The sequence below is a fragment of the Coregonus lavaretus genome (genome assembly GCF_964263955.1).
Source record: "Coregonus lavaretus genome assembly, chromosome: 26".
NCBI lineage: Eukaryota > Metazoa > Chordata > Actinopteri > Salmoniformes > Salmonidae > Coregonus > Coregonus lavaretus.
This window is the reverse complement of record NC_140013.1, coordinates 17,483,328-17,508,184: the sequence shown is the minus strand read 5'-3', so window position 1 is coordinate 17,508,184 and position 24,857 is coordinate 17,483,328. Positions and strand designations below refer to the sequence as shown.

Here is a 24,857-nt window from a genome sequence, read left to right as displayed (position 1 = left end):
AATCCATATAATTTCTCAGCTCCTCGCTGATGACCATAGCCAGTCTTCACATTTTCTACCTAAAAAGATGGAAGACCTACAGCTCATTAATAGTACTTCCCCACAAGTCTTCCAGTGCAACATTTTCTATTTAGGGTTACATAATATTTTACTAATGAGTGAAGTTATAGTAATCAAAGTATTCAATGACCAGTGATAAAATAGTTATTAGCTTCATCAGTAAAAAAGACAGTATGATGATAGAATAGGTTAAAGCCATGGTTTTATATACATGGTGACAGACAATATTTATACATCTTACTAGAGTGGCTAAGTGAGAAACCAGAGTCACTGCTGTTCTAAACTGAGATTGGCTCTTTGAAGACAATGGTTTTAGGGTTGATTCCCACGCTTTTGGTGGTGTTGTGGGTTTTGTAGATGCCGATCAGACGGTCAGCAATCTCAAACATGTTGTTCCTCAGGGAGATTATGATGAACTGAGCGTTCTTGGTTTGCTCCTGGAGAGAGAGGGAGTAGGGAAATAAATTAACATTCAATGGGAAATCAAAGGCTGCAAATCTCAAGTATTTTTCCTGTACTTATGTGAGTTAAGCTCTTAAAATAGTGGCCTGGGAATAATTAACCACCAACCGCCTTGACAGGAAAAAACAATGGACCAACATGCTGCCAAAAGAGGGCTTTGCAAAACAGGGGATTTCTCAGAATAGGCTTTACACCTTACCACAGCTCCTCCAATAATCTCCCATTACACAACAACGATTAACACAGATGGGCTGACCCCATGTCCCTCACTGAGTCAACAAGAAGCACAGCAACATACAATGAGTAGAATGGCAATTACTATTCAAAGCTGTTCCATGTGGAATAGAGTTCACAGGAACTGCTGTGTGTGCATGCGAGCATGTGAAATACTCACATAAATGTAACAGGCCACGATGGAGACATTCTTAAAGTCCAGGGCTGCATCAATCTCATCCATGAAGTAGAGAGGCGTGGGCTTGAAGTGGTGCAGAGCAAATACCAGGGCCAGAGAGCTCAGGGTCTTTTCTCCTCCAGACAGGTTGAAGATTTTCTTCCAGCTCTTCTTAGGGGGACGCACACTGTGGCCACGGACAGAGAGAAGATGATGAGTAAGAGTCATTCATAGATTTATTGAATACAACAATGAAATGAAGAGAAAGGGGAAACCAGGTTGGGGCTAGGTCAATTTTAATTATGTACAAAGAAGTCCAAAAATCAAATGATTGAAAGACCCATCTTCACAAATCATGGATACAAAAATGTCAAAAACAGCCAGCTGGGCCAGTGTCTGCTGACCTGAACATGATGCCCTCAGAGAAGGGGTCCAGGCTGTCGACTAGCTCCAGCTCAGCATCACCCCCTAGTGTCAGCATCTGGTAGTTCTCCTTCAGCTTGTTGGTGATGATGTTGAAGCCAGCCATGAACTCGTTGAGCCTCTGTTTGCGCAGGTCCTCACAGCCGCGCTTGAAGTTGTCTCGCTCTGTGGTGATCTCATCCAGCTCAGCCACACGCTTCAGGTACAGTTCCTCCTACAGAGAGAAATGACCCAATGATGACCTTCTCTTAGAGGGAAAGAAACTTGAGAGAGCAGACAAGAAGAGTAAAAACTGTGTGTCAAGGTGCTTGGTTAGACCTAGAGAGAGCTGGGTGTGTACCTTCTTCTTGTACTCTGCGATGGCTCCCAGGTTGGGCTTCATCTGTGCACAGCGGGCCTCCAGCAGGGAGATTTGGTTGGTGATGACGTCAGGCCCCTTGATGGCCGCCAGGTCAGCAAGGGTCAGCACGGGCAGCGCCTCCGCTGGTTTGTCCTCAATGGCATGAAGGGAGAGCTTAGAGGCCTGTGTAGGACAGGACACAGCTGGTCAGTCCTAGCTACTTTGAGGGAAAATGTACTTACTATGACTGATATGTGGTTGTCCCACCTAGCTATCTTAAGATGAATGGAATAACTAAGTCGCTCTGGATGAGAGCATCTGCTAAATGACAAATGTAAATAGCAGAGAAGAGAGGAGGAAAAATATGGGTCTGTCTGTCAGATGATACTGTTCCCCAGGTAATGCAACTAGCTGATGGGCGGCAGGTAGCTTAGTGGGTAAGAGCGTTGTGCCAGTAACCGAAAGGTCGCTGGTTCTAATACCCGAGCCGACTAGGTGAAAAATCTGTCGATGTGCCCTTGAGCAAGGCACTTAACCCTAATTGCTCCTGTAAGTCGCTCTGGATAAGAGCGTCTGCTAAAAATGACTAAAATGTAAAAAATGATGCACTGCAACTAGCAGACTGTTTGGTAGACCTCTAGACACACACCAAACCAACAGGGTAACAACAAAGCATGTGTGAATCTCACACAAAACACAAAGCCCTGCCACCCACCTCTCTCTGCCAGTGTTTGATCTTGTTGGTGTGTTCGGTGATGGAGGTGTCTATCTGCTCCACCCGGAGGCGTACGCTGAGAGACTCCTCCTGTAGAGCGTGCTCCTGCTCCTGCAGGGCCTTGATCTCCCTCACCACCCCCTGGTGCTGCTCCTGTACCTCCGGCAGTGCCGCCTCAGCCTCCTGGCAGGCCTTCATGATCTCCCCAGCCTCCTCCTCTAGCCTCTTCAGATGCTCCATCAGCTCTCCTAGGCTCTTCTCATTCTCCTCCAGCTCTCCCTCCAGGCGACTTACACCCTCTTCACACTTCTTCAGGTTACTGTGGGGAGGGAGGGGAGCAGCAGCCATTAGGGAAAAGCTCAGATAAGTCCCAGCTAATAAATTCACAACCAGAAGCCTTTGCCAGATGGTAGCTGAATGTGTGCACACGTGTATAAACACTTACCGCCCTGCGGTCTTGATGGCCACCTGGGCCTTGGTGATGGCTGAGGAGCAGTCGTCCAGCTCCTTGTTGACCTTGTCCAGTTTGTCCTGCTGGGCCTTCAGCTTGTGGCTGTTGATGTCCACGATGAGGGTGTGGAGCCTCTTCACCTCAGCCTCCACCTTCCCTGCCTTACTGGAGGCTGCCTCAAAGTCTGACAGAGAGAGAGGAGGGAAAGATACATTTTTTTATACGTGAGACAGGAGTGGGTGTTAAGCCTCAAAGGTCAAGTGGGGGCAACTGTGTATTAGGGGTGTGCCGAGTACTCTGACAAAACCAGTATCGTAACGGATAGAGAATCTTCCGAATACGATTTTTTTGTTTGTAATTATCCGTGATCGGGGAAAAGTAATTTTCAGCTGCCAGAACGCATCTCACTGTCACTCTGCAGGAATCCCTCTTTATACTTCTATTGGTCCATTTTAAAACTATGACTCCAGTACATAGGCAGGAGGCAGGGGCGCTCCAGTATAGTTTGGCAGGAGGGCACGAATGACACTGTGCCTGCTAGTCCTAAGGAGTACTCCGGTATACAGCATGCTAACAAGCAAGCTAGCACACGGTGTTGCTAACTAGCAAGTTAGCACACTGTCGCTCCCGCCTGCTGTGCTAGCAGACCGTTTTCCCACAGACAGTCTACTGATGAACAACAGGCAGGGACGGGTTGTACATGAATGAACCAATGGGAATTGTGGGTTGCACACTATTGAAAGTGTGAAGCGCTGTGCACTCTAAATAACTCAGTTGGCAAGTTCGGCTGTCTGTAAAGAAATGGGCGGGGTGTAGGTTGAGCTGTAAGTGTCAGGAGAGAAAAGTTTTGCACTCTTCGAAAGTGAAACAATATATGGGGCAAGCAAATTACCTAAATCTGTGTCTGGAATAAATGCAGGCAGCAGTAGCCAGTCATACATTATTTATTAGCCTATTTCATTGATAATTTAATAGGACTAAGTAAGTAAATCATGTGCATTTTCAGCTGTTGAGATCATTTCTTTGATTTGAACAATATGTGAATGAGTGAAGGAGCATAGCGATGCACTCTGAGTGATAGTGCACTTAAGGTATAGGCTTTACCGGCATTTAAAGCACACTTCCTTTGACACCATCGATCACCACATTCTTTTGGAGAGACTGGAAACCCAAATTGGTCTACACGGACAAGTTCTGGCCTGGTTTAGATCTTACCTGTCGGAAAGATATCAGTTTGTCTCTGTGAATGGTCTGTCCTCCGACAAATCAACTGTACATTTCGGTGTTCCTCAAGGTGCCATTTTAGGACCACTATTGTTTTCACTATATATTTTACCTCTTGGGGATGTTATTCGAAAACATAATGTTAACTTTCACTGCTATGCGGATGACACACAGCTGTACATTTCAATGAAACATGGTGAAGCCCCAAAATTGCCCTCGCTAGAAGCCTGTGTTTCAGACATAAGGAAGTGGATGGCTGAAAACTTTCTACTTTTAAACTCGGACAAAACAGAGATGCTTGTTCTAGGTCCCAAGAAACAAAGAGATCTTCTGTTAAATCTGACAATTCATCTTGATGGTTGTAAAGTCGTCTCAAATAAAACTGTGAAGGACCTCGGCGTTACTCTTGACCCTGATCTCTCTTTTGACGAACATATCAAGACTGTTTCAAGGACAGCTTTTTTCCATCTACGTAACATTGCAAAAATCAGAAATTTTCTGTCCAAAAATGATGCAGAAAAATTAATCCATGCATTTGTTACTTCTAGGTTAGACTACTGCAATGCTCTACTTTCCGGCTACCCGGATAAAGCACTAAATAAACTTCAGTTAGTGCTAAATACGGCTGCTAGAATCCTGACTAGAACCAAGAAATTTGATCATATTACTCCAGTGCTAGCTTCCCTACACTGGCTTCCTGTTAAGGCAAGGGCTGATTTCAAGGTTTTACTGTTAACCTATAAAGCGTTACATGGGCTTGCTCCTACCTATCTTTCCGAGTTGGTCCTGCCGTACATACCAATACGTACGCTACGGTCACAAGACGCAGGCCTCCTAATTGTCCCTAGAATTTCTAAGCAAACAGCGGGAGGCAGGGCTTTCTCCTATAGATCTCCATTTTTATGGAACAGTCTGCCTACCCATGTGAGAGACGCAGACTCGGTCTCAACCTTTAAGTCTTTACTGAAGACTTATCTCTTCAGTAGGTCATATGATTGAGTGTAGTCTGGCCCAGGAGTGTGAAGGTGAACGGAAAGGCTCTGGAGCAACGAACAGCCCTTGCTGTCTCTGCCAGGCCGGTTCCCCTCTCTCCACTGGGGTTCTCTGCCTCTAACCCTGTTACAGGGGCTGAGTCACTGGCTTGCTGGTGCTCTTTCATGCCGTCCCTAGGAGGGGTGCGTCACTTGAGTGGGTTGAGTTACTGACGTGATCTTCCTGTCTGGGTTGGCGCCCCCCCTTGGTTTGTGCTGTGGTGGAGACCTCTGTGGGCTATACTCGGCCTTGTCTCAGGATTGTAAGTTGGTGGTTGAGGATATCCCTCTAGTGGTGCGGGGGCTGTGCTTTGGCAGAGTGGGTGGGGTTATATCCTTCCTGTTTGGCCCTGTCCGGGGGTTTCTTCGGATGGGGCCACAGTGTCTCCGGACCGCTCCTGTCTCAGCCTCCAGTATTTATGCTGCAGTAGTTTGTGTCGGGGGGCTGGGGTTAGTTGGTTATACCTGGAGTACTTCTCCTGTCTTATCCAGTGTCCTGTGTGAATTTAAGTATGCTCTCTCTAATTCTCTCGTTCTCTCTTTCTCTCTGAGAACCTGAGCCCTAGGACCATACGTCAGGACTACCGGGCATGCTGACACCTTGCTGTCCCCAGTCCGCCTGGCCTTGCTGCTATTCCAGTTTCAACTGTTCTGCCTGCGGTTACGAAACCCCTACCTGTCCCAGACCTGCTGTTTTCAACTCTTAATGATCGGCTATGAAAAGCCAACTGAGAGACCTGAGCCCTAGGACCATACGTCGGGACTACCGGCCGTGGTGACTCCTTGCTGTCCCCAGTCCGCCTGGCCTTGCTGCTATTCCAGTTTCAACTGTTCTGCCTGCGGTTATGGAACCCCTACCTGTCCCAGACCTGCTGTTTTCAACTCTTAATGATCGGCTATGAAAAGCCAACAGAGATTTATTCCTGATTATTATTTGACCATGCTTGTCACTTATGAACATTTTTGAACATCTTGACATGGTTCTGTTATAATCTCCACCCGGCACAGCCAGAAGAGGACTGGCCACCCCTCATAGCCTGGTTCCTCTCTAGGTTTCTTCCTAGGTTTTGGCCTTTCTAGGGAGTTTTTCCTAGCCACCGTGCTTCTACACCTGCATTACTAGCTGTTTGGGGTTTTAGGCTGGGTTTCTGTACAGCACTTCGAGATATTAGCTGATGTACGAAGGGCTATATAAAATAAAATTGATTGATTGATTGACTTCCGGGTTTTCCGATCACAAGTAAATACGATTATGAGTATCAAGTATGATAAAACTGATAAGATTACAAGTATGATGAGATCAGCACACCCCTAGTTGTATGTACCAGTTGTATGTACCAGTTGTCTCCGCAGCAAGCCCATGAGAGAGAATGCCTAGTGGAGTCAGACTGGAGTTTACTGTAGCAAAGCTCAAATTGAGCCAGATCATTGTCCTGAAGACTAGAACTGACACAGAGTGTAGCCTGCAATTTCTAAGTAACTTCCCTTCATAAAGTTACATTTGGGGTTCAAAGGTCTCACCTTTCTGGAAGTCCTTCAGGCTCTTCTCCAACTGTTTCTGTTTGTTCTTGTCGGGAGCAGCAGCCAGGACATTGGCCTCCAGCTCTTTAATCTGAGGCTTCAGGTGAGCCTCCTGCTCTGCCAAGCTCTGAGCGAAGAAACACACACGGTCAACCACAGCCTCACCTGCAATCACCAGCCTCCAGTGTTGTAGTACTCTAATCCAGGACTCTGACTCAAGTCCAGATTTTCATGACTTCTGACTTGGACTCGCCTTCCCGTGACTTGTATTTGCACGTGGACTCGACAGGCAGAATATTAGCAGCACTTGGTGCACAGAACAGCAAGAGTTCGGTTCTCTATCAGTTGGAAGGACGCACCACACCGGCACACACAACCTACATCAGCTGGTGAACTGCGGGGGAGCAAGCGATGAGTGTGGGCGACAGGCAGGCTACACATTGCGCAAGTGACTCTTGCTTCCCTGTAACCACCAGTCACCAGCCTACTATTTAGCTTGCCTGTTTAAGAAACAAACTTCTTTACGAAAATGAAAACAATAGTATTGAGTTTAAAAGTAAAAAACAGTCTTTCCCCCCTGCATCCCATGGCCAGGTTCTGACAAGTCTCCCTTTACTTTTCACTCTGCAATAAAAAACCTACAAAAGTATCAGAGGGCAATTACAAAAAAGTACCTGAGCGCCTGTTACAATTATTGCAATCTGGTCAATCTGACAGGAGCAATTGCCAATTCCATCTAGAGACCATTTACCCCTTCAAAACAATTACTGATTTGCCATACACTAACAGTCAAAAGTTTGGACACCTACTCATTCAAGGGTTGTTCTTTATTTTTACATTGTAGAATAATAAACACATATTGAATCATGTAGTAAACAAAAAAAGTGTTAAACAAATCAAAATATATTTTATATTTGAGATTCTTCAAATAGCCACCCTTTACCTTGATGACAGCTTTGCACACTCTTGGCATTCTCTCAACCAGCTTCACCTGGAATGCTTTTCCAACAGTCTTAAAGGAGCTCCCACATATGCTGAGCACTTGTTGGCTGCTTTTCCTTCACTCTCTGCGGTCCAACTCATCCCAAACCATCTCAATTGGGTTGAAGTCAGGGGATTGTGGCGGCCAGGTCATCTGATGCAGCACTCCATCACTCTCCTTGGTAAAATAGCACTTACACAGCCTGGAGGTGTGTTGGGTCATTGTCCTGTTAAAAAACAAATGACAGTCCCACTAAGCCCAAACCAGATGCGATGGAGTATCGCTGCAGAATGATGTGGTAGCCATGCTGGTTAAGTGTGCCTTGAATTCTAAATAAATCACAGACAGTGTCACCAGCAAAGCACCCCCACAACATAAGCATGGAGGAGGAGGTGTTAACGGTGGGAAATACACATGCGGAGATCATCCGTTCACCCACACCGCGTCTCACAAAGACACAGCAGTTGGAACCAAAAATCTCCAATTTGGACACCAGACCAAAGGACAATTTTCCACCGATCTAATGTCAATTGCTCGTGTTTCTTGGCCCAAGCAGGTCTCTTCTTCTTATTGGTGTCCTTTAGTAGTGGTTTCTTTGCAGCAATTTGACCATGAAGGCCTGATTCATACAGTCCCCTCTGAACAATTGATGTGTCTGTTACTTGAACTCTGCGAAGCATTTATTTGGGCTGCAATTTGAGGCCGGTAACTCTAATGAACTTATCCTCTGCAGCAGAGGTAACTCTGGGTCTTCCATTCCTGTGGCGGTCCTCATGAGAGCCAGTTTCATCGTAGCGCTGGATGGTTTTTGCGACTGCACTTGGAAGAAACTTTTGAAGTTTTTGACATTTTCCGTATTGACTGACCTTCATGTCTTAAAGTAATGATGGACTTGTTTCTCTTTGCTTATTTGAGCTGTTCATGCCATAATATGGACTTAGTCTTTTACCAAATAGGGCTATCTTCTGTATAACCCCCTACCTTTTCACAACACAACTGATTGGCTCAAACGCATTAAGGAAAGAAATTCCACAAATAAACTTTTAACATGGCACACCTGTTAATTGAAATTCATTCCAGGTGACTACCTCATGAAGCTGGTTGAGAGAATACCAAGAGTGTACAAAGCTGTCATCAATGGGTGGCTATTTGAAGAATCTCAAATATAAAATATATTTGGATTTGTTTAACACTTTTTTGGTTACTACATGATTCCATATGTGTTATTTCATAGTTTTGATGTCTTCACTATTATTCTACAATGTAGAAAATAGTAAAAAATAAAGAAAAATCCTTGAATGAGTAGGTGTGTCCAAACTTTTGACTGGTACTGTAACTATTGAACATTAGGCCTATATTCAAATAAAATGTGTGTGAGCCTGTGTATGAAAGACTTCTGTGTTTCATAGGCTATTGCATATTGCAGGCAATTATGACCATTGGGCAACAGTAGACATCTTTGCGTTACTTCACATGAAAATCTTCCCGCCAGTCCGCCAATAGTTGTTGGTGGGCACATTTCTTCTACCAAATCCGAGCCAAATCAATAGAGGGGCGAATCTAGCAAGACGAGAAGCAAGCCAGCAGTACGAGCAAGCAAAACACTCAGTAACCAAAATACCAAATACATCCAAATCATTAGTTTTGCTTTCCAAAGTTTTTCCGCAGATGGTGCAACGAGTGGCACAATGTCAAATATGTAACAGAAAAATAGAGAAGACCGGAACCAACGAACTGCAAAGTAAACATTATGTATTAAAAATGACTTCAGCCATAGGGACTTGTGACTCGGACTCAGCCATAGGGACTCGTGACTCGACTCAGATGTTTAGTTGCTCGACTACAACACTGCCAGCCTCACATACATTCAGCTTTGCCTAAACAAGTCTAATGAACAAGAATTACACCAATATCGAATACATTTCACATCTGTATACTCTGTGTGTGTGTGTGTGTGTGTAACCTGCATGCTGTTGGTGTATTTCTCCAGGGTGTTCTTCATGTCTCTGAGCTGCTGTCTGAGTCTCTGGACTTTCTCCTCAAGCTGCAGCTTCCTCTCCTGGCAGACCTGCAGCTGCACCACCTTCTCATTCAGCTTGCTCTCCATACGGTCCAGCTGACACACAAAAAGAAGACAGTAGGTTATTAACCACAGCAGAGCTTAAAGTGAGCCATATCAGTGATTGTAGGCCAGAGAAAGCTCTTGAGGAGTGTCCAGAAGATCTCTCACCTCCTGCTGGGTGACCTCGGTGCCGATGGAGGTGCCCATCCTACCCCGCATCACTCTCCCTCCGCCTCCAGTCATGGTGCCTGGTATGGGACAGAGCATAGTGTCAGACATGTCATCCATATAGACCATCTATAGAGAGACACTGGGAAGAGATGAGCTACCGCTCGGTCTACCCACCAGCCATCTCTATGATCTGTCCCTGCATGGTGACTACCCTCCAGCGCTTGTCCTTCTGGAAGGCGAGGCGTGTTGCCTGCTCCAGATCCTTGGCCACCAGGGTGTCCCTCAGGGCAAAGTAGAAGGCTGGCTTCATACTCTCGTCCTGCACCCGCACCATGTCAAACAGACGGGGGATGTTCTCTGGGGTGGAGATGGGCCCCATCTTATTCTCCCACACCTTCATCTGAGACAGGAAGAGAGTGGATGTCAGTGTTAGCTACAATGTGGGACATACAAATGGGCTTGCGGCAACAACATAATACATCTTGTAGGGTGTTCTATTTGAGTGTAAAGGCTTTGTACCAGTTGTCTCTGCAGCAAACCCATTAGAGAGAGAATGCCTAGTGAAGTTAGGCTGGGGTTCACTGTAGCAAAGCTCAAATTGAGCCAGATCATTTTCTAGAACTGACAAAGTGTAGCCTGCAACATAGTAATTTCTGCGAGCGAGGTTAAGCGTGACCAGTGTTAAACCTAATTTAATTTATCAACCATGCGTAGGCACAAATCTGTGCGTAAACCATGCGTGGGATCATTTCTACACAAAGTGTGAGATTTATCAATATGAACGTTTGCTTGAGTGTCTAAATTTACCATTTACCATGGGTACGCATGGTGAGACCATGGGTACGCACAGTGCCAAGTGATGGATTAAGGGAACTGCTTGTCAAGCGTAGAATGGGGAAAATATATGTTGAAAATGTAAGTAATAATTCAATCATTTTTCAATTTAATTGTATTTCTATTGTGAATTCATGCAACATATCTTGACAGGCTAGCTATATCATATAATATGACCACATCAGTGCATTTGTTATGATAATAATCCATATAAAGTACCGTAATTTGTTAAATTAGAGGCATGTGTGAAATTGAAACCATTGTTTAAATACTATAAAAGACAGAACGGGAAATGCAATGAGAGTCACAGGCTGTATTTCGCAGAGCGTGTTTTTAGAGACAGGTGGGACAAAACATTTTTTTGACAGTACAGATTGGCTCATCAGATATTGTTTCCCAAAACCAATTTTTTGGCGAGGATTTGAGACCTGCTTGAAAAGGCAAAAGCATGCCATTCCGGTGCACATCCAAGTACTATCCACCCTCAGGGTTTTGGCAACGGGCACTTTTCAACGGGAGCTTGCCAAGCGGCATCTCACAGCCCTTGATGAGCCCATGTTTTGGATGCAATCGTCAGCAAAACAAACAGTAAGGCATACAATTTCCATACACCATCGCACAAGAGTCTGAAGTCAAGAGGGGTTTCTTTGACATGATCCATCAATGGGTTCCCAAATACAAAAGGAGCAATAGACGGCACCCACCGCCATAAAATAACCATCCCAAAATGATTTCAACTATGTGAAGAGAAGGTTTCCACTCTTAATGTGTAGTTAATAGGTTATGTGATGCGCAAAAGACGCTGCTGAATGCGGTGGCAAGTGGAACGCACGACTCGTTCATTCTGCAGAACAGAAATGTTGGTCTAAACACCTACAGGAGGGAGCTGTTAAGGATGGATGGCATATTGGTGAGTGTTGCCTATATTTGCCATTGCTAAAGCAACTTCAAGTGTCCTAATGGTCCTCTCTTTGTAGCAATGTTTTTATTTTTACTGGTCAAGCCACAACTGAACGAGCCAAATAAAACCTTTTGGTTGTACTCAAACTGACACTAGCACCTCCATTTCAGTCTCAGAAAAATATAAATTGTAGCTTTTTTTTGGTTGCACCGTTGTGTTTTAAGGTACGGCATTGTATATTTCCCACAGGCTTTGAAGGGATGATTTTGATCATATATGGTTAATTATGGGCTTTTCGAAATGCAAATAGCCAAGGTCTTGCACGAACACTGAGAACAATTGGTATTTATCAGTGGTTCTTTCCTACCGGTGTGGGTATGATGCTTGTAGGATTGTTTGATAAATTACACTATGTGTATAGTTTCTACGTAATATTGATAAATGAGGCCCCAGGTGTTGGAGTTGTCCTCACCTTGTCCAGGCCGATAAAGGTGGCCACACCGATATTCTGGGCCTTGAGGAAGTTGACACATTTCTGGGCTGTGTCGATGCTGTCCACCAGGATGTTGTCCAGAGAGCCACAGCTGGACGAGATGGCGATGTCATACTTCTCATCAATGGCCCCAAGGTCACCCTGTAGGGACAAGAACACAGTCTCACTGAGTGTGTGCATCTCTCAGCTGCCACATGTCATCTGTGTAGCCCATGTGTCAAACTAATTCCACAGAGGGCCTAGTGTCTGCGGGTTTTTGCTCCTCCCTTGTACTTGATTGATTAATTAAAGCAACTGGTTGTCTAGGTCAGGGGTTCCTAAACTTTTTCACTCAGGCCCCCCTTCCAGCATTGGGGAAAATCCCGCGCTGGCACGCCACGTCTATTTCTATGAGCACTTCTCATGCCACAAACTGTTCACACCCCTCTTGTTGGCGGAGAAAACCTTTTGGAGGTTTAAAGCTTATTTCCTGCAATTCTACACATTGTCATGCAGTGCAGAGAAAATGTGGCCATTTTAAAGCAAATGTTCTAATGTTTAGTCGTGATATTTGAGTGACAAACGTTACAACAAAATCTATGGTCTAAAACATCTAGCTAAAAAACATTAGCTGACATGAGCTAGTTGATCTGGACATTTCTGACAAGTTATAAATAACTCTAAGGTATGCAATGACAAGAGGAAAACTGATGATGTACTACCCAATTTCGAAATTGCACCTTGTGCATTCTACCATTACAACTTTTAAGAGTAGGTTGAAAGCCGGACCCCCGCGCCCCCCCCTGCAGACCCCTCGCACCCCACAGTTTGGGAACCACAGGTCTAGGTCTTAATTGAAAGGAAAAACCAAAACCAGCAGACACTAGGCCCTCCATGGAATGAGGTTGACACCCCTGGTGTAGTCTATACATGCACATGGTCCTCACCAGTCGTCCCAGGATGCCAGGGATCTTGCCGCTCCTCTTCTGCTGCATGAGGGCGTCCAGCACCTTCCCCCGGCTGCGGTTAGAGGACAGGGAGCTCTTGGCCTCCTCCACCTTCTGCCTCATGTCCTTCACCAGCTCCCTGGTCTGACCGTCTGCTTGCAGCAGCTGCTCCAGCTCCGCCTCATCCTGAAGCAGATAGAGATACATGGTCAGCAATGGCAGCACACGGTCATCCACACACCTGAAATACATCCATCATACTGCTACAAATCCCATAGTCCACCCCTAACCTTAAGAACAGCTCGACGCTTGAGACCCTCCCACAGACACACCAACGTACCTTCTTGAGCTCCTGCTCACACTGGGGTATTTTGACCTGCAGCTCTTCGATGGCGGCGCGGCGGTCTCTCAGCGTGTCGGAGGTGGTCTGCAGGGACTGCTTGGCCATGTTCAGCTGGGTCAGAGCGGTGTTGTGGCGACTCAGGTAGATGTCCAGCTCAGACTGGGCCACGTCCTGACGGGAGCGGGTCTCGTTCACGGCCTTACTCAGCTCCATCAGCTCCTTCTCCTTAGTCTGGGGACGGAGTCATGGGAATAATAGACACTCTATTATGTGATCAGAAAACATAGAATACCAGGGGGAGAAGATACCGGTCAAATTCAATTAATCAGGAATAGTGTTTCCTACTTCAAATGAATCAGCAATTCCTGATAATGAAAAAGACACCCACCTCCTTCTCCTGCTGCAGGCCACTGGTCTCCTCCTTCAGACTCTCCATCACTTCCTTCAGTTTCTCCTCCTCCTTCCCCTTCTGTTTCTCCAACTCCTCCCTGCGAGCGGACGCCTCAGAGATGGTCTTTTCACTGCTGGCCGGCACGTTACGCACCTCCTCCAGCTGAGAGAGAGGAGAGATGAGACTCTAGGTGAGGTACAACCTTAGAAAACCAGGAAAGACCAAGGAGCACCTCCATCAGACTGGCAGGCAGTATGTGAACTGCACCTCTCTCCAGTGGGCAGGGTGGTAAGAGGGAGTGGAGGCGGCCAAGCTAGCAGGGTTAACTGTGGGTGAAGAGTGAATGTGGCTGCTGGTAGTGTTACACAAGGCCATACTTCACTACCACACTGCAGAACACGGCTCCCCAGAGGCCTGCTCTGCTCTACCCGGCCTCCACAACCCAACACCACACTGCCAAATCACAGCCACTGGTGCTGTATCAGACAGGCAGCAGAACAGGGGGAGAGAAAGGAAGACAGACTTCGAGCATATTGAAAGTGTGAGTGGGGAGAGAGAGAAAAGGGAGCCCATGGAAGAGAGAGAAGAGAGCATGGGAGAAAGCGAGTGAGAGGCAGCAGAGAGCCAAGCTTTGGAGGGTTTGTGTTTGAGTTCAACACCCTAGTGGCTAACTGGAGGAGTTTCTCTTATTAAATAATCAGGTATACCAGCCACTTTATCAATCCATTTTAGTCTCAGCAATGTAACAATAAAAAAAAAATTTCAAGAGGGACCTCATGACACAGAAAATATATATTTTTAAAATCTATTCAAAAGTGGGATACACAACCTCGCCCACCCAGAGCCAACCCCAAGTAAGTTACTGTAATAAAAATGAACACTCGTTTATTTGTGACATCGATGCAAGTAAATATGAAATGTGTCTAATTACGCAATACGGCAATTACTAATAAGGTCATCTGTAAATCCCTGAGCAATGCCTTCTCCGGGTCTCAGTACAACAGGCCTTGTGTTTGTATAGGGAGGGAAATTGTATTACGAGTGGCCGTGTTTCGCTTTGGCCAGGGGACAAAATCAACAGAATAAAAGTGAAGTGTCAGGTCATTGGTGCTGGCCTGTCTTGAGAGGACAGAGCACCATTGTGTTTGTTTATGAGTACGACCGGTAAGTTATGTAGCACATTCGCCACAATCACAGCCTCCTAACGTATAGATTTGGAGAGCCGCCATGAGCTACACCTGTACACACAGAGATTGCCCAATATGATAAATTGTAAAAGTTACAAATCTCCCCCCCGAAATGGAATCACTGAAGCCTCGATTACAGAGACCTGAATTATGTTCACAGCAAAAGGGACACATGCACACCTAAACACACACCTTCTCCTTGTCCTTCTCCAGTTGTTTCTGTAGTTTCTTGATCTTACTCTTGGTGTGCTTCAGTTTCTCTCGGACCTCCACATCCTGCAGGTCCAGCTGGGTAAACTTCTCCTTCTGGCCCTCAATGTACTTGGTCAGCTTGCCTTGTTTCCTGAGAGAAAAATCACACAACATTGACATTATGAATGGCAATCAAACAAATTACTGTTAATTTTGCTTTTCTGTATCGCTGGTCGCCAGCAGGTCTATGAACAATCTCCATTTCATAACATTATTGCACTGAAGACTGACATTCATTTTACATTAGGACTATATTTTGTTCATCAATTTGTCCTTTTGGTATCAATTGCCATGAATAACAAATAAAAAATGAAAAGCCTACTTCTCCACGTTTTTCAGGTCTTGGTTCTTCTTCTCCATTTTCTCAGCGATGTTGTTGTTTTTCTCTGTGAGCTCTTTGGTGTCGTCTTGGATCCTCTGCTTCTCCTCTTCTTTGTTTGCCACTCTCTTCTGGAGATCATGGCTGACAACGAAACAATCACACTCTGGTCAACAAGGACATATGAATTCTAAAAAGTTACCATCTGCGTTAACTGCATCAACCCTTCCTCCCAGATTCTTTCTAACCTGATTTCTTGTTAGTAAAAAACACTAAATATGGCAACACTGTGTGGTTGTAGTACTCACACATAGTACTGGCAGAGCTGGCTCTTTTGTTTGAAGATATCATTCTCCAGAGTGAGGAACTCTACGGCTGTGTTCTTCTCTCCCTCCAGAGCAGTCTTCTCCTTCTCCACCATTTTGACCCTGTTTAGCTGGAAAACAAACGGTCCCCAAAATGATAAAACAGGAAGACAAAGGCTACAGCACCTCTGAATTAAACATTCATGCCGAATTGTCATAAGAGCAATCCCTGAATACATTTGAGTTTACTTTTGTTCCTTCTCTGGTGTGCCTAGAATTTTTTTTGCACTGTGATTGACCATGCCTGTCATTTATTGATAAATTAAAGCTAAACCCTGAGCTTTCCTAACAAGTACAATTTTACTCCACAGGCTAAGGTTAATTTGGCTTCAGTACCAAAATTATGGCATTTTTATTCAGTCAAATGGCATACGTGATTTGGTAAAATGTGGACAAATGCAGAGTAAAAGGAAAAGATAGAACTCTTGCTGCGTTTGGAAACGCAGATCTAAAATGCTTCTCATTGTAAATTCTGCTCAGCTTCAGTCAGGGTTTGTTCCAAATCATGAATGCAAAAGGACTCATTTTGTGCTTCAGTTACACTTCTCCACATGGATGAAATATCTTTGCTCTCATCTTGCCCAATCAAATTCCACCATTCACGAACCTGCATTGGATCACCAGACAGCGCTTTGAGTGATGTGTACTTTCCTCTGGTAGTTTTACCAAGTTAAAATGCAAGATTAACTAGGAAATGTAGCTGGCTACATTCTATGATAAACATCTGAAATATGATGGCTATGTATCGTTTTTGCAAAAAACACCTTGCTTTTTCCATTGTAAACTAATTTACTTGTGTCTGCTAGCGTTGCACTTGTTCTCATCTGATGAAAACAAAGCTATTTTCTGCCGAATGTGTTACACTAATGTATTTTGTAGTTGCATGCTCCTGATCACCCTATTGAAGAAAAACAAACAAAAAAAATGTGACTTTCAATATAAAATGCAAGTGAAATGTTTTAAAACGCAGATTTGTTGATGGTCGGTGTTATAAAAATGCAGATTTCTGAATACTAAATGGGACCTCTGACTATTGTAAAGCTGCATGAACCAAAAAGTCTAAATCATGTCACCCATATGAAAAATCATGAATATGTTAAAGTAATAAAAACACTAATCACAAGACTGATCAATTGGTTAATACATTACAGTACAGCGAGAAATATGTTTTTTGCAAACAGGCCTAATTAGTGATGTAATATTAGTGTAGCCTGCAAGAGATTTACTGAACCGGCTGGCTTCACCAGACATCTAGTATTTCACTTCAAATGAATCGCTACCCTGTTAACCTGGCTGGCACACAGCAGCGCCAACACCATACCCAAATAACAATATGTCACTAGTACTGCAATACAAATAAATATACTAACAAAATCTGGTAATTATCAGCCAAACTTCACCCCCTGCTCACATAATTACTAACATATTTCTAATAAAATCTAATTCGGGGCTGGTCATTAAATCCCTCGGAGTTAAAAAAATATCACTCCTGCATCCTGTTCTTATTCCTTCGCTCACTCACCCTCTCTTTAAAAATAATAATTAAATGACTGATTGCATTGCTATTGTTTTGGCACAACAATCAAAAATGTAACAAACAAGCATGGGGGATTAGCCTAGATACAGCGATCTCCGAGTAGAGGTGTGTGTGTGTGTGTGTGAGGGGTGGAGGGATAATTTGCTGCCTTGTAAGGAGAGGCAGGTGTCAGGCCAGGGGCAGTCAGCCTGGCAAAGACACAGCATACCTCACAGATTTCATAGTGAAACAGCCCCCCTAACACACCCTATACACCCCACAGGGGAAACCATCATAATTTCAAAAAGGAAAAACATGTATAAATGTATTTTTAAAATACAACAAATAGACCAATGTCTTGTTATTGGGGTTGTTTCTCACCTTCTCTCCCCTCTGTTCGTTGAGGAGCTCCACACGGCGGCTCAGGGTGTGGATGGGCTGCTTCAGGCGGCAGGAGCCAATGATGTCCTCCAGGTATTCCAGCATGCCCTCATCATGCTCCGTCTGCCCCTTGGCCTTCATCATGGCTATCTGCTCCACCTCACCCTGACCAATGCACAGGGAGGGAGAGACGCAAGCAAGGACACACGGTATGTTATAAACACTGTTATAGCTTCTTCCCACCATAAACTCTACAAACACACACCTTGGATACATTTTGTGTTCGACACCACCTGATTCCCATCCCAGAATTGACATAGGTAGATGGGTGGTTTATTATTTTTTTCAACTTTCTAAAGTCTGTGTCAAGCAATGAGGGGGAAAATACCTGAAATAATATTTTAAGAAATTCAACCCCTCGCAGGCTAGTTAAAATGCAATTCAAACTAACCTGGGATAAAACCAGAAAGAGAGCAACTTCTGTGTGAATCTTGTTCTTGATGATTTGAAATAAAATGCTTGCTCTGCTCACTAAAGTATTGAGGAAACTTTGCTGGTGTTGTTATGATAAACCCTCATAAAAACACTTTTTCAACCTCTCTATGATAATATATCCCTACAGTTTTCATGGGCAGCCAGTCATATGGGCTATTTGCAGTACATTTTGGAGTTGAATATACTGTACTTCTCACACACCTTCCCAGCCCACACACACCGGAGCCTCAAATAATAACTCATTGCACATAACTGTACCACAAAACACAGACAAACCAGTAGCCTACATATCCATGGCAAAACTATGAAAGGCAAAAACTGAATAACAAATCACTTAAACACAGAACCAAACATCTCATCAATTGGAACTGCTGCAATAAAGGTTTTACATTGAGGTCAAGAAAGAAATACAAACTAAAAAGGGGCATCTGGCAAATGTAACTGGTGCCTGTGTTTTAATAAAATTATGAATTTCCTTTCCATGTCATAAACAAGGTGTAATAGTCCTTGACTGAACAGTCCTATATAATATGACTGGTCAATCTAGTTTAATCCTGTGTTTTGTGTGGAGATTCCCCCCCACACACAATTAAACACGAAAAAGCTGACCAGTGCACTAAATAGGCAGCTTCTCCTGAGCCGTAGCCCTGTAAAAGTGACTTTGGAGAACAAACTAAAGCTTCTTGCCTAAGTCAGAACAACCCTGTCATATTTAGTGAGCTCAAAAATCGCTTAACATTCCAGCAGAGAGGATTTAGAAAACAGCACAAATCAAGACTGGAGAGAACCTGCATCTTCTCCCAAATAAATCATATTAAATATAGAACAACTAGTGTTTACCTAATATTCACTAGTCACTAAAAACTAGTCAAACTAGCCAAAAAAAGTGAATTGTGCAACAAGTGGACTGGCTTGTTCTTCAAACAACCCCTGGAGGAGTCTACACACCAAGCTGAACACCACAGGGATGTTCCAAAAATGTATTAATAAATAAAAATAACAATTCAAAAATGTATTAATTTGGACCATGACCGGCAAAAAGCAGCAAATATGACCCAACACAAACAATAAAATGTCCTGTCTTTGAACTACACATATTGACATTACATTCCATGAAAGATAATTCCAACGAAATCCAAACTGAAGACATTATCATGCACTCAAATTATAGAAATGAAGAGCAGATGCTTGATCCTGCCACACTGAAGCAGCACAGCTAATATTGGGGTTGGGGTCTGTATTCTCACACCAATATTTACGTGCTGCTATAGCGTGGCAGGTAAAGGGGGCCCAAACTGACCTGAGTCTCTAGACATTCACCCACTTGACACAAATCCAGGAATGTTTGATTTTCCTTAAAATACTAAAGCAGCAAATGATGGTTCGCACCCTTTCAACATTGTTTCAAACCATGATGCGCTGCTATAGCAGTCCAAGTCCTTTTCACACTTTAACAGGTCACTCACATAGGCATAATATATTTTTTCCTCTAATTGAGTGAAAGGGGTCAAGTCTGAGCAGCAAAGCTTTTACAGGACGGGATGTATGACACAGGAGGGATCAAAGACAAACTGAAAGGAAACCTAAAAATGAAATAATAAAATAAACTATTTAATTACCTGTAAAATCAGAAATCTGTTGTGGTCCAGATCAATGCCATGGCTACGCAGCAGAGTTCCCACATCTTTGAAAGTGGCCTTCTTGCCATTGATGTGGTAGGACGAGGAATTGTCTTTGCTGGCAGTTCTGGAAACATAGAACTTGCTGTTGGGGATGACTTCGTAGTCATCTCCTTCCTGACTCAGAGGGGCACAAGAAACACATCAGCTTAGATCCAGTCTTCAGAACACACTCAGGACAAAAAATGCTTAACAATACAACCCTCCCAAAGACAGGCAAGTAACCATCTAAACACACACATTTATGAAAGTGAAGCCTCAACCACAGAAATCTTGCTGTAAACAGATATTGGGGCGATAAAAATTAATAATTTAACTTGCACATTTATCAAAAAGTAAGATTAATATGGTTTATTAACTTCAACTAATTTTTAGACAATAGGAAATAAATAGTTGTCAACACATTTAAGATATGAAGGGGGGTAAAAACAGAATAGCTATAACCCATTCCCCCATTTTTTATAGAGAAATATATATTATGTATAGGCTTAAAACTGCAGTGTTATGAGATGGTTGTATTGAATTGACTGGGCTCAAAAAACTGCTTGGCAGCAAATACATTATTTTATATTAAATGTCATTTATGTAGTTAATTACCTTACTACACCCCCAGTGGTAGTACAATACGTTTTAAAATTCTGGAAAAATATTTTCCTAACTCTGCATTCAATTAATATATACAGGATTCTAGGTTTGCACAGAAAATGAGAAACTGTATTGTCCACCAACATTAATTTAACCATCATTAAACGGAAGAAAAAATCTCCCCTTTGAAGTTCTTATCAACATAAAATCCCAAAAATAAAGAAACGATGGCAAAGTTTGTAATTTACTTGATTGTCAGCTTTAACTTCAAATGGCTAGTCTGAGTCTGTTGCAGTCATTAGTGTGAAACTACTAAGCCAAATGCATACAAGACATTTATAGCTACACCCTAAAATAACATGCATATATTTTTAAAGACATTAATACGATTCTGCCCCTTTACCCAAATCGCTTTTATAAAATGTTAATCGTTTTGGTACAGCTGAGCAAGTGTAAGTGTGTGTGTTACCTTGTCAATGATTTTCTGAAAATGCACTTCCACAGTGCAGCTCTGCACATCATTGTGCTGGTCAGAGCTGTGAATCAACACAGAGAGTTTTTTTGATCTGATTTTTTGAGCCCTATAGCCGAACACAAAGAGCATTGAATCTATCACGTTGGACTTCCCACTGCCATTTGGACCAATGATACAGGAAAAGCGCTAGGGAAGGGAGAGAAGGAGAGAAATGAAAATGTATTTACAATATGTTCAAATCAAACTAAAACCGTATTCACAATCCAACTTTAGACCGCTTTGAATAAGTAGAAAATTATGCTGGATTAAAATGGTGGGCCTCTAACCTCAGTGGGTGTATTTAAGAATATATTTCATTTTACTGCACCTGTGTCCATGATGCAATAAAGATAACTACTATCTGAGAAAATTTGATAGGGGGAAAGTTAGCTGAAAATCTATTTGTATCTTTGAGGCCCACAAGACACAGCTAGATCCCCACTAGTGTTAAAGACACACACACAAAGCCAAAATGGAGGAGTGTGAGATGCTGCAAACTATGGAGACATAACTTTCTGGTAAATCTGATCAAATAAACAAAATAATCAACAATTAAATTAAAACTAATCACTGAAGATAAAAAAATATATATATAAATAAAAGTTGAGGAAATGGACAACACCCCATACTGAGGCAATGACTAAAACACAATAAAACTCCTAGTGCCACAAAAGAGCCAAAAAGGGAAGTTGGTATGTTTTTTCGTACCTTGTGGAAAGGGCCCAGAATCTGCTCGCCAGCATAGGATTTGAAGTTCTGATTAACTATATGTGTAATCATCAAGCGAGGAGCGCCTGGTTCATTGGTCATTGCTGGGGGCGGGGGTGGAGGGATGCTACCAAGAATCTCCTCCAAACTTCGATTATCAACAGCATCGGCACCCTCCCCAGCAGCCGGATCTAGGGCAAAGAGTTGAACTTTTATTCCTCAGTGCGATTCATTTCAGGTGGTGACACTGGTGTATGGGGGAGGGGTGGTGAAGCAAAAACAAACAAACAAAACATACGCATTATAGAGCTAGTCACAGTGGAAGAACAAAGACTCCAGAGGAAGATCGGATGTTAACTCGCACATTTACTATCTCTTTGTTCACAAAACTAAATACTAACAAGAATAACTGAATCATAAACGAAGGCTTGAAGTAACCACTTTCACAAAGGCTCACATTGAAACGAAAATACACAATATGCACTCACCAACGACTACAAATAATTTTCATAATATTTCGAACATCTGATTCCACGTTGTTTCCCCCACACCATAACATACTTTCCAATCAAAACAAATGAATAAAAATCGAGCTTTGCTACAAATGCATACCGATTATGGTACCATATCACAATGACAAAACGTTTGGTATCAAGTCTATTGTTGTGCTCAGTAAAAAAAAAAAAAAAAAAGCAGTAAAATACAACCCTGGCAATAGTTTTCGGCCAACAAACGCTCCAACTATAATACTTGCTAAATCGAGAGTAGACAACATGTCAAATATGGTTATTGTTTTCGGACGAAGGTTTCTTGACAAACCATTCACCAACGTTAAATAAACCGAAAGATAGAAAGTCATAACCATCATTCTAGAAGATCGAATCGTTTAAAAAGCATTAATTTCCAATAAATAAATTACCTTGCTAGTTGCGCAGGCTGGAGACAAACGCGCACACGCTACCATTATAATCATCTCAAAAATCACAAGAGACGTTTATTAATGCCTTGCTCACGTTTGAAAAACTAGCCAACAAGCTTCGTGTTATGAATCAAGGCAACAACTACCACAACTGTGCCAGTTGGACTCAACCATCACGCACTTACATTCAACAAAACACGTTGCCATTGAGTAGACGCGCAACTTATTTAGATGCAGACACCAAAACACCCATTGTTACTTACCAGTTGTTGGCGGTGACTCCTGGCCATTGGAGTTCGCTTCTTTAGGGGGTAACGTTACGTCCAACTCGTCTTCGGAGTCATCCCGAGGCTGCGACCCTTTCCCTCTTGGCTTGGAAGCAGTTGAACTTTTCGACGTTTTGGCTGGCATGATTTAGAATCTAAAGATATCATTAAAATCACAGGAGTAAAAGTAAAATCCAGTAGGTGGTTTCGCTTGTCAATCACTTCTCTACAATTGATAGTCAGCTTGAAGCACCCCGTTACCCCCCCCCCCCCCCCCCCCGTCATTTTCCCATCACAATTGGGCATTTTATCCAACGTATATTGATTGCTACACTGAATTAAAAACTTCACTTCTGGTCATAAATCGGTTACCCCGTCAATTATAAAGCTGCAAATAAATGGCCAGTCTGCTGTCTGACAAGACCATATATCTAAAAGTGTTTGTTTTAGTTTCTTTGCTAAATATGTTTCGTTTTAACTGTGTCATAAGTGCATATATATAAGCGAGGGTCAGAGATGCAAACATAACCCAAGAGAATCGAAAAGAGAATATTTGACACGAAATTACTATTTAACCCTCTGACGAGTCAAAATGAATTAGCTGTCCAACATGAATCTCCTCTAATCAAATAGCATGATTGTATTGGTCTAACTAACATAAGCTGACAACATGCATCCATTTTCACTTAATTATAGAGAAATTAACTGATAAGTTTCCCGGACAAGTCAAGTGCGTGTAACTAAAATACTGACAAAAATGGTGACGTTACAGGCTGTCAGTAACGCTAAACGGAGCTCAAAAGCAAAGTAATTTTGTACGGAGAACTAGTTCGCAAAAGATGGAGTTAAATATGCAAAGTAAAGTCATAGCCCCTGAAGTAGCCAATCAGAATCAGAGTTACTTTATCATTAGTGCCATGTAGGCTGCACTCAGTAGTCCAATTTGAGCCGTTTCAGTTGAATGAGCCATGTTTAGTTTATTTGACAGATCGATAGTTATATCAGTTTAATAATCTACGATAATGTAATGTAGCTACAATATGGCTAGCTAAATAGCACTAACGTTAACGTTACTGTGAATAAATATGTCACCTGCTGTGTATCATTAAAAAAAACTGATTTAACAGTAACGTTAGTCTTGGAGTTTTTTCGTTAACGTTAGTGTTATGCTTCAGTTGTGCACTTTCAATCTAGTTAGCTAACGTTACCGTTATACAAATAACGTTACATTGCTAATCTTAACTTGAGAACGTTAAGAATTTGCCTAAACTGAGAAGACGTGGAAATAGCCATCTAACGTTACTGTAGCTAGCTAATACAGTTTGCTATAGACTGTCTGGTAATTAACTAGCTAGCGTTTGTCAGGTTAGAAAACTTTGTGATTGATTAACTAGCCAATTGTAACTAGCCAGTTGGACTTTTGCATTATTTTCACGTCAACTGCTAGCCACGAACAAATACTTTAGCTAACGTTACCTAGATAGCGAACAGATGAATAGGGGAAACCGGTACTTTGCTTACAAGTTAGGTTAACTTGGCTAGCTAGTTAGTTAGCTAACGTTACTTTGCACTGGTTCGCCAAGGTAGCTAGCTAGCTAATGTTTGCTGTCTGATCATTTCAAGTTACTCAGTTAGCTAGCTAGCTCAACAATCACATGCATAACCGGCTAAAAGTGCCCACAAACTTGCTGGCAAGTTAGCTAGCGAGCTTACTAGTTTTCTTTTCGCTAACCTTAGCTAGCTCTTTTGTGTTGAGTTAAAATGGCAGTTTTACCTTGCGGACGAAGTTATTTTGCTGTACCAATTCCCTGTGTATCACCTTATATTTTCAAAGGCAATTGGAAAACTGTTCTCGATATCCCGAAGCTAAAAAATAAAGTGCGTAAAAGTCAACCCTGTGTCATCTCAAATCGTTAGCTCACTGCAAACTCTCACTCGTAAATGGCGCCT

The 24,857-nt window shown here is 42.9% G+C and overlaps 1 protein-coding gene across 3 annotated transcripts; it reads right to left on the bottom strand.

Annotated features, from left to right (window-relative positions):
• Positions 1–245: 245 nt before the first annotated feature.
• On the bottom strand, positions 246–24,857 carry LOC311101800 (structural maintenance of chromosomes protein 4-like). 3 transcript variants are annotated; one of them, XM_084142987.1, is made up of 23 exons: positions 24,682–24,857; positions 22,905–23,062; positions 21,723–21,913; positions 20,970–21,161; positions 19,856–20,032; positions 17,742–17,906; positions 15,788–15,915; positions 15,483–15,623; positions 15,101–15,251; positions 13,719–13,883; positions 13,328–13,561; positions 12,988–13,173; positions 12,041–12,202; positions 10,008–10,233; positions 9,831–9,910; positions 9,564–9,716; positions 6,619–6,745; positions 2,837–3,026; positions 2,392–2,710; positions 1,677–1,859; positions 1,318–1,550; positions 917–1,100; positions 246–497 (listed from the first exon to the last, which is right to left on the bottom strand). In XM_084142987.1, exons 2-23 carry the CDS (start codon positions 23,050–23,052, stop codon positions 339–341), a joined length of 3,894 nt encoding a protein of 1,297 aa, XP_083999113.1. In that variant the 5' UTR covers positions 23,053–23,062; positions 24,682–24,857; the 3' UTR covers positions 246–338. The 3 variants fall into 3 exon arrangements, with proteins under 3 accessions (XP_083999113.1, XP_083999114.1, XP_083999115.1); XM_084142988.1 differs by lacking the exons at positions 22,905–23,062; positions 24,682–24,857 and adding an exon at positions 22,642–22,778; XM_084142989.1 differs by lacking the exons at positions 22,905–23,062; positions 24,682–24,857 and adding an exon at positions 22,211–22,396.

Coding starts and splice junctions, on each gene's coding strand:
- LOC311101800 (XM_084142987.1), bottom strand. CDS start 23,052: ATGCCAGCCAAAACGTCGAAAAGTTCAACTGCTTCCAAGCCAAGAGGG. Junction 15,624..15,787: donor CAGCTCTGCCAGTACTATGT/GTGAGTACTACA, acceptor TTTCGTTGTCAG/CCATGATCTCCAGAAGAGAG. Junction 498..916: donor TCGTGGCCTGTTACATTTAT/GTGAGTATTTCA, acceptor CTCTCTCTCCAG/GAGCAAACCAAGAACGCTCA.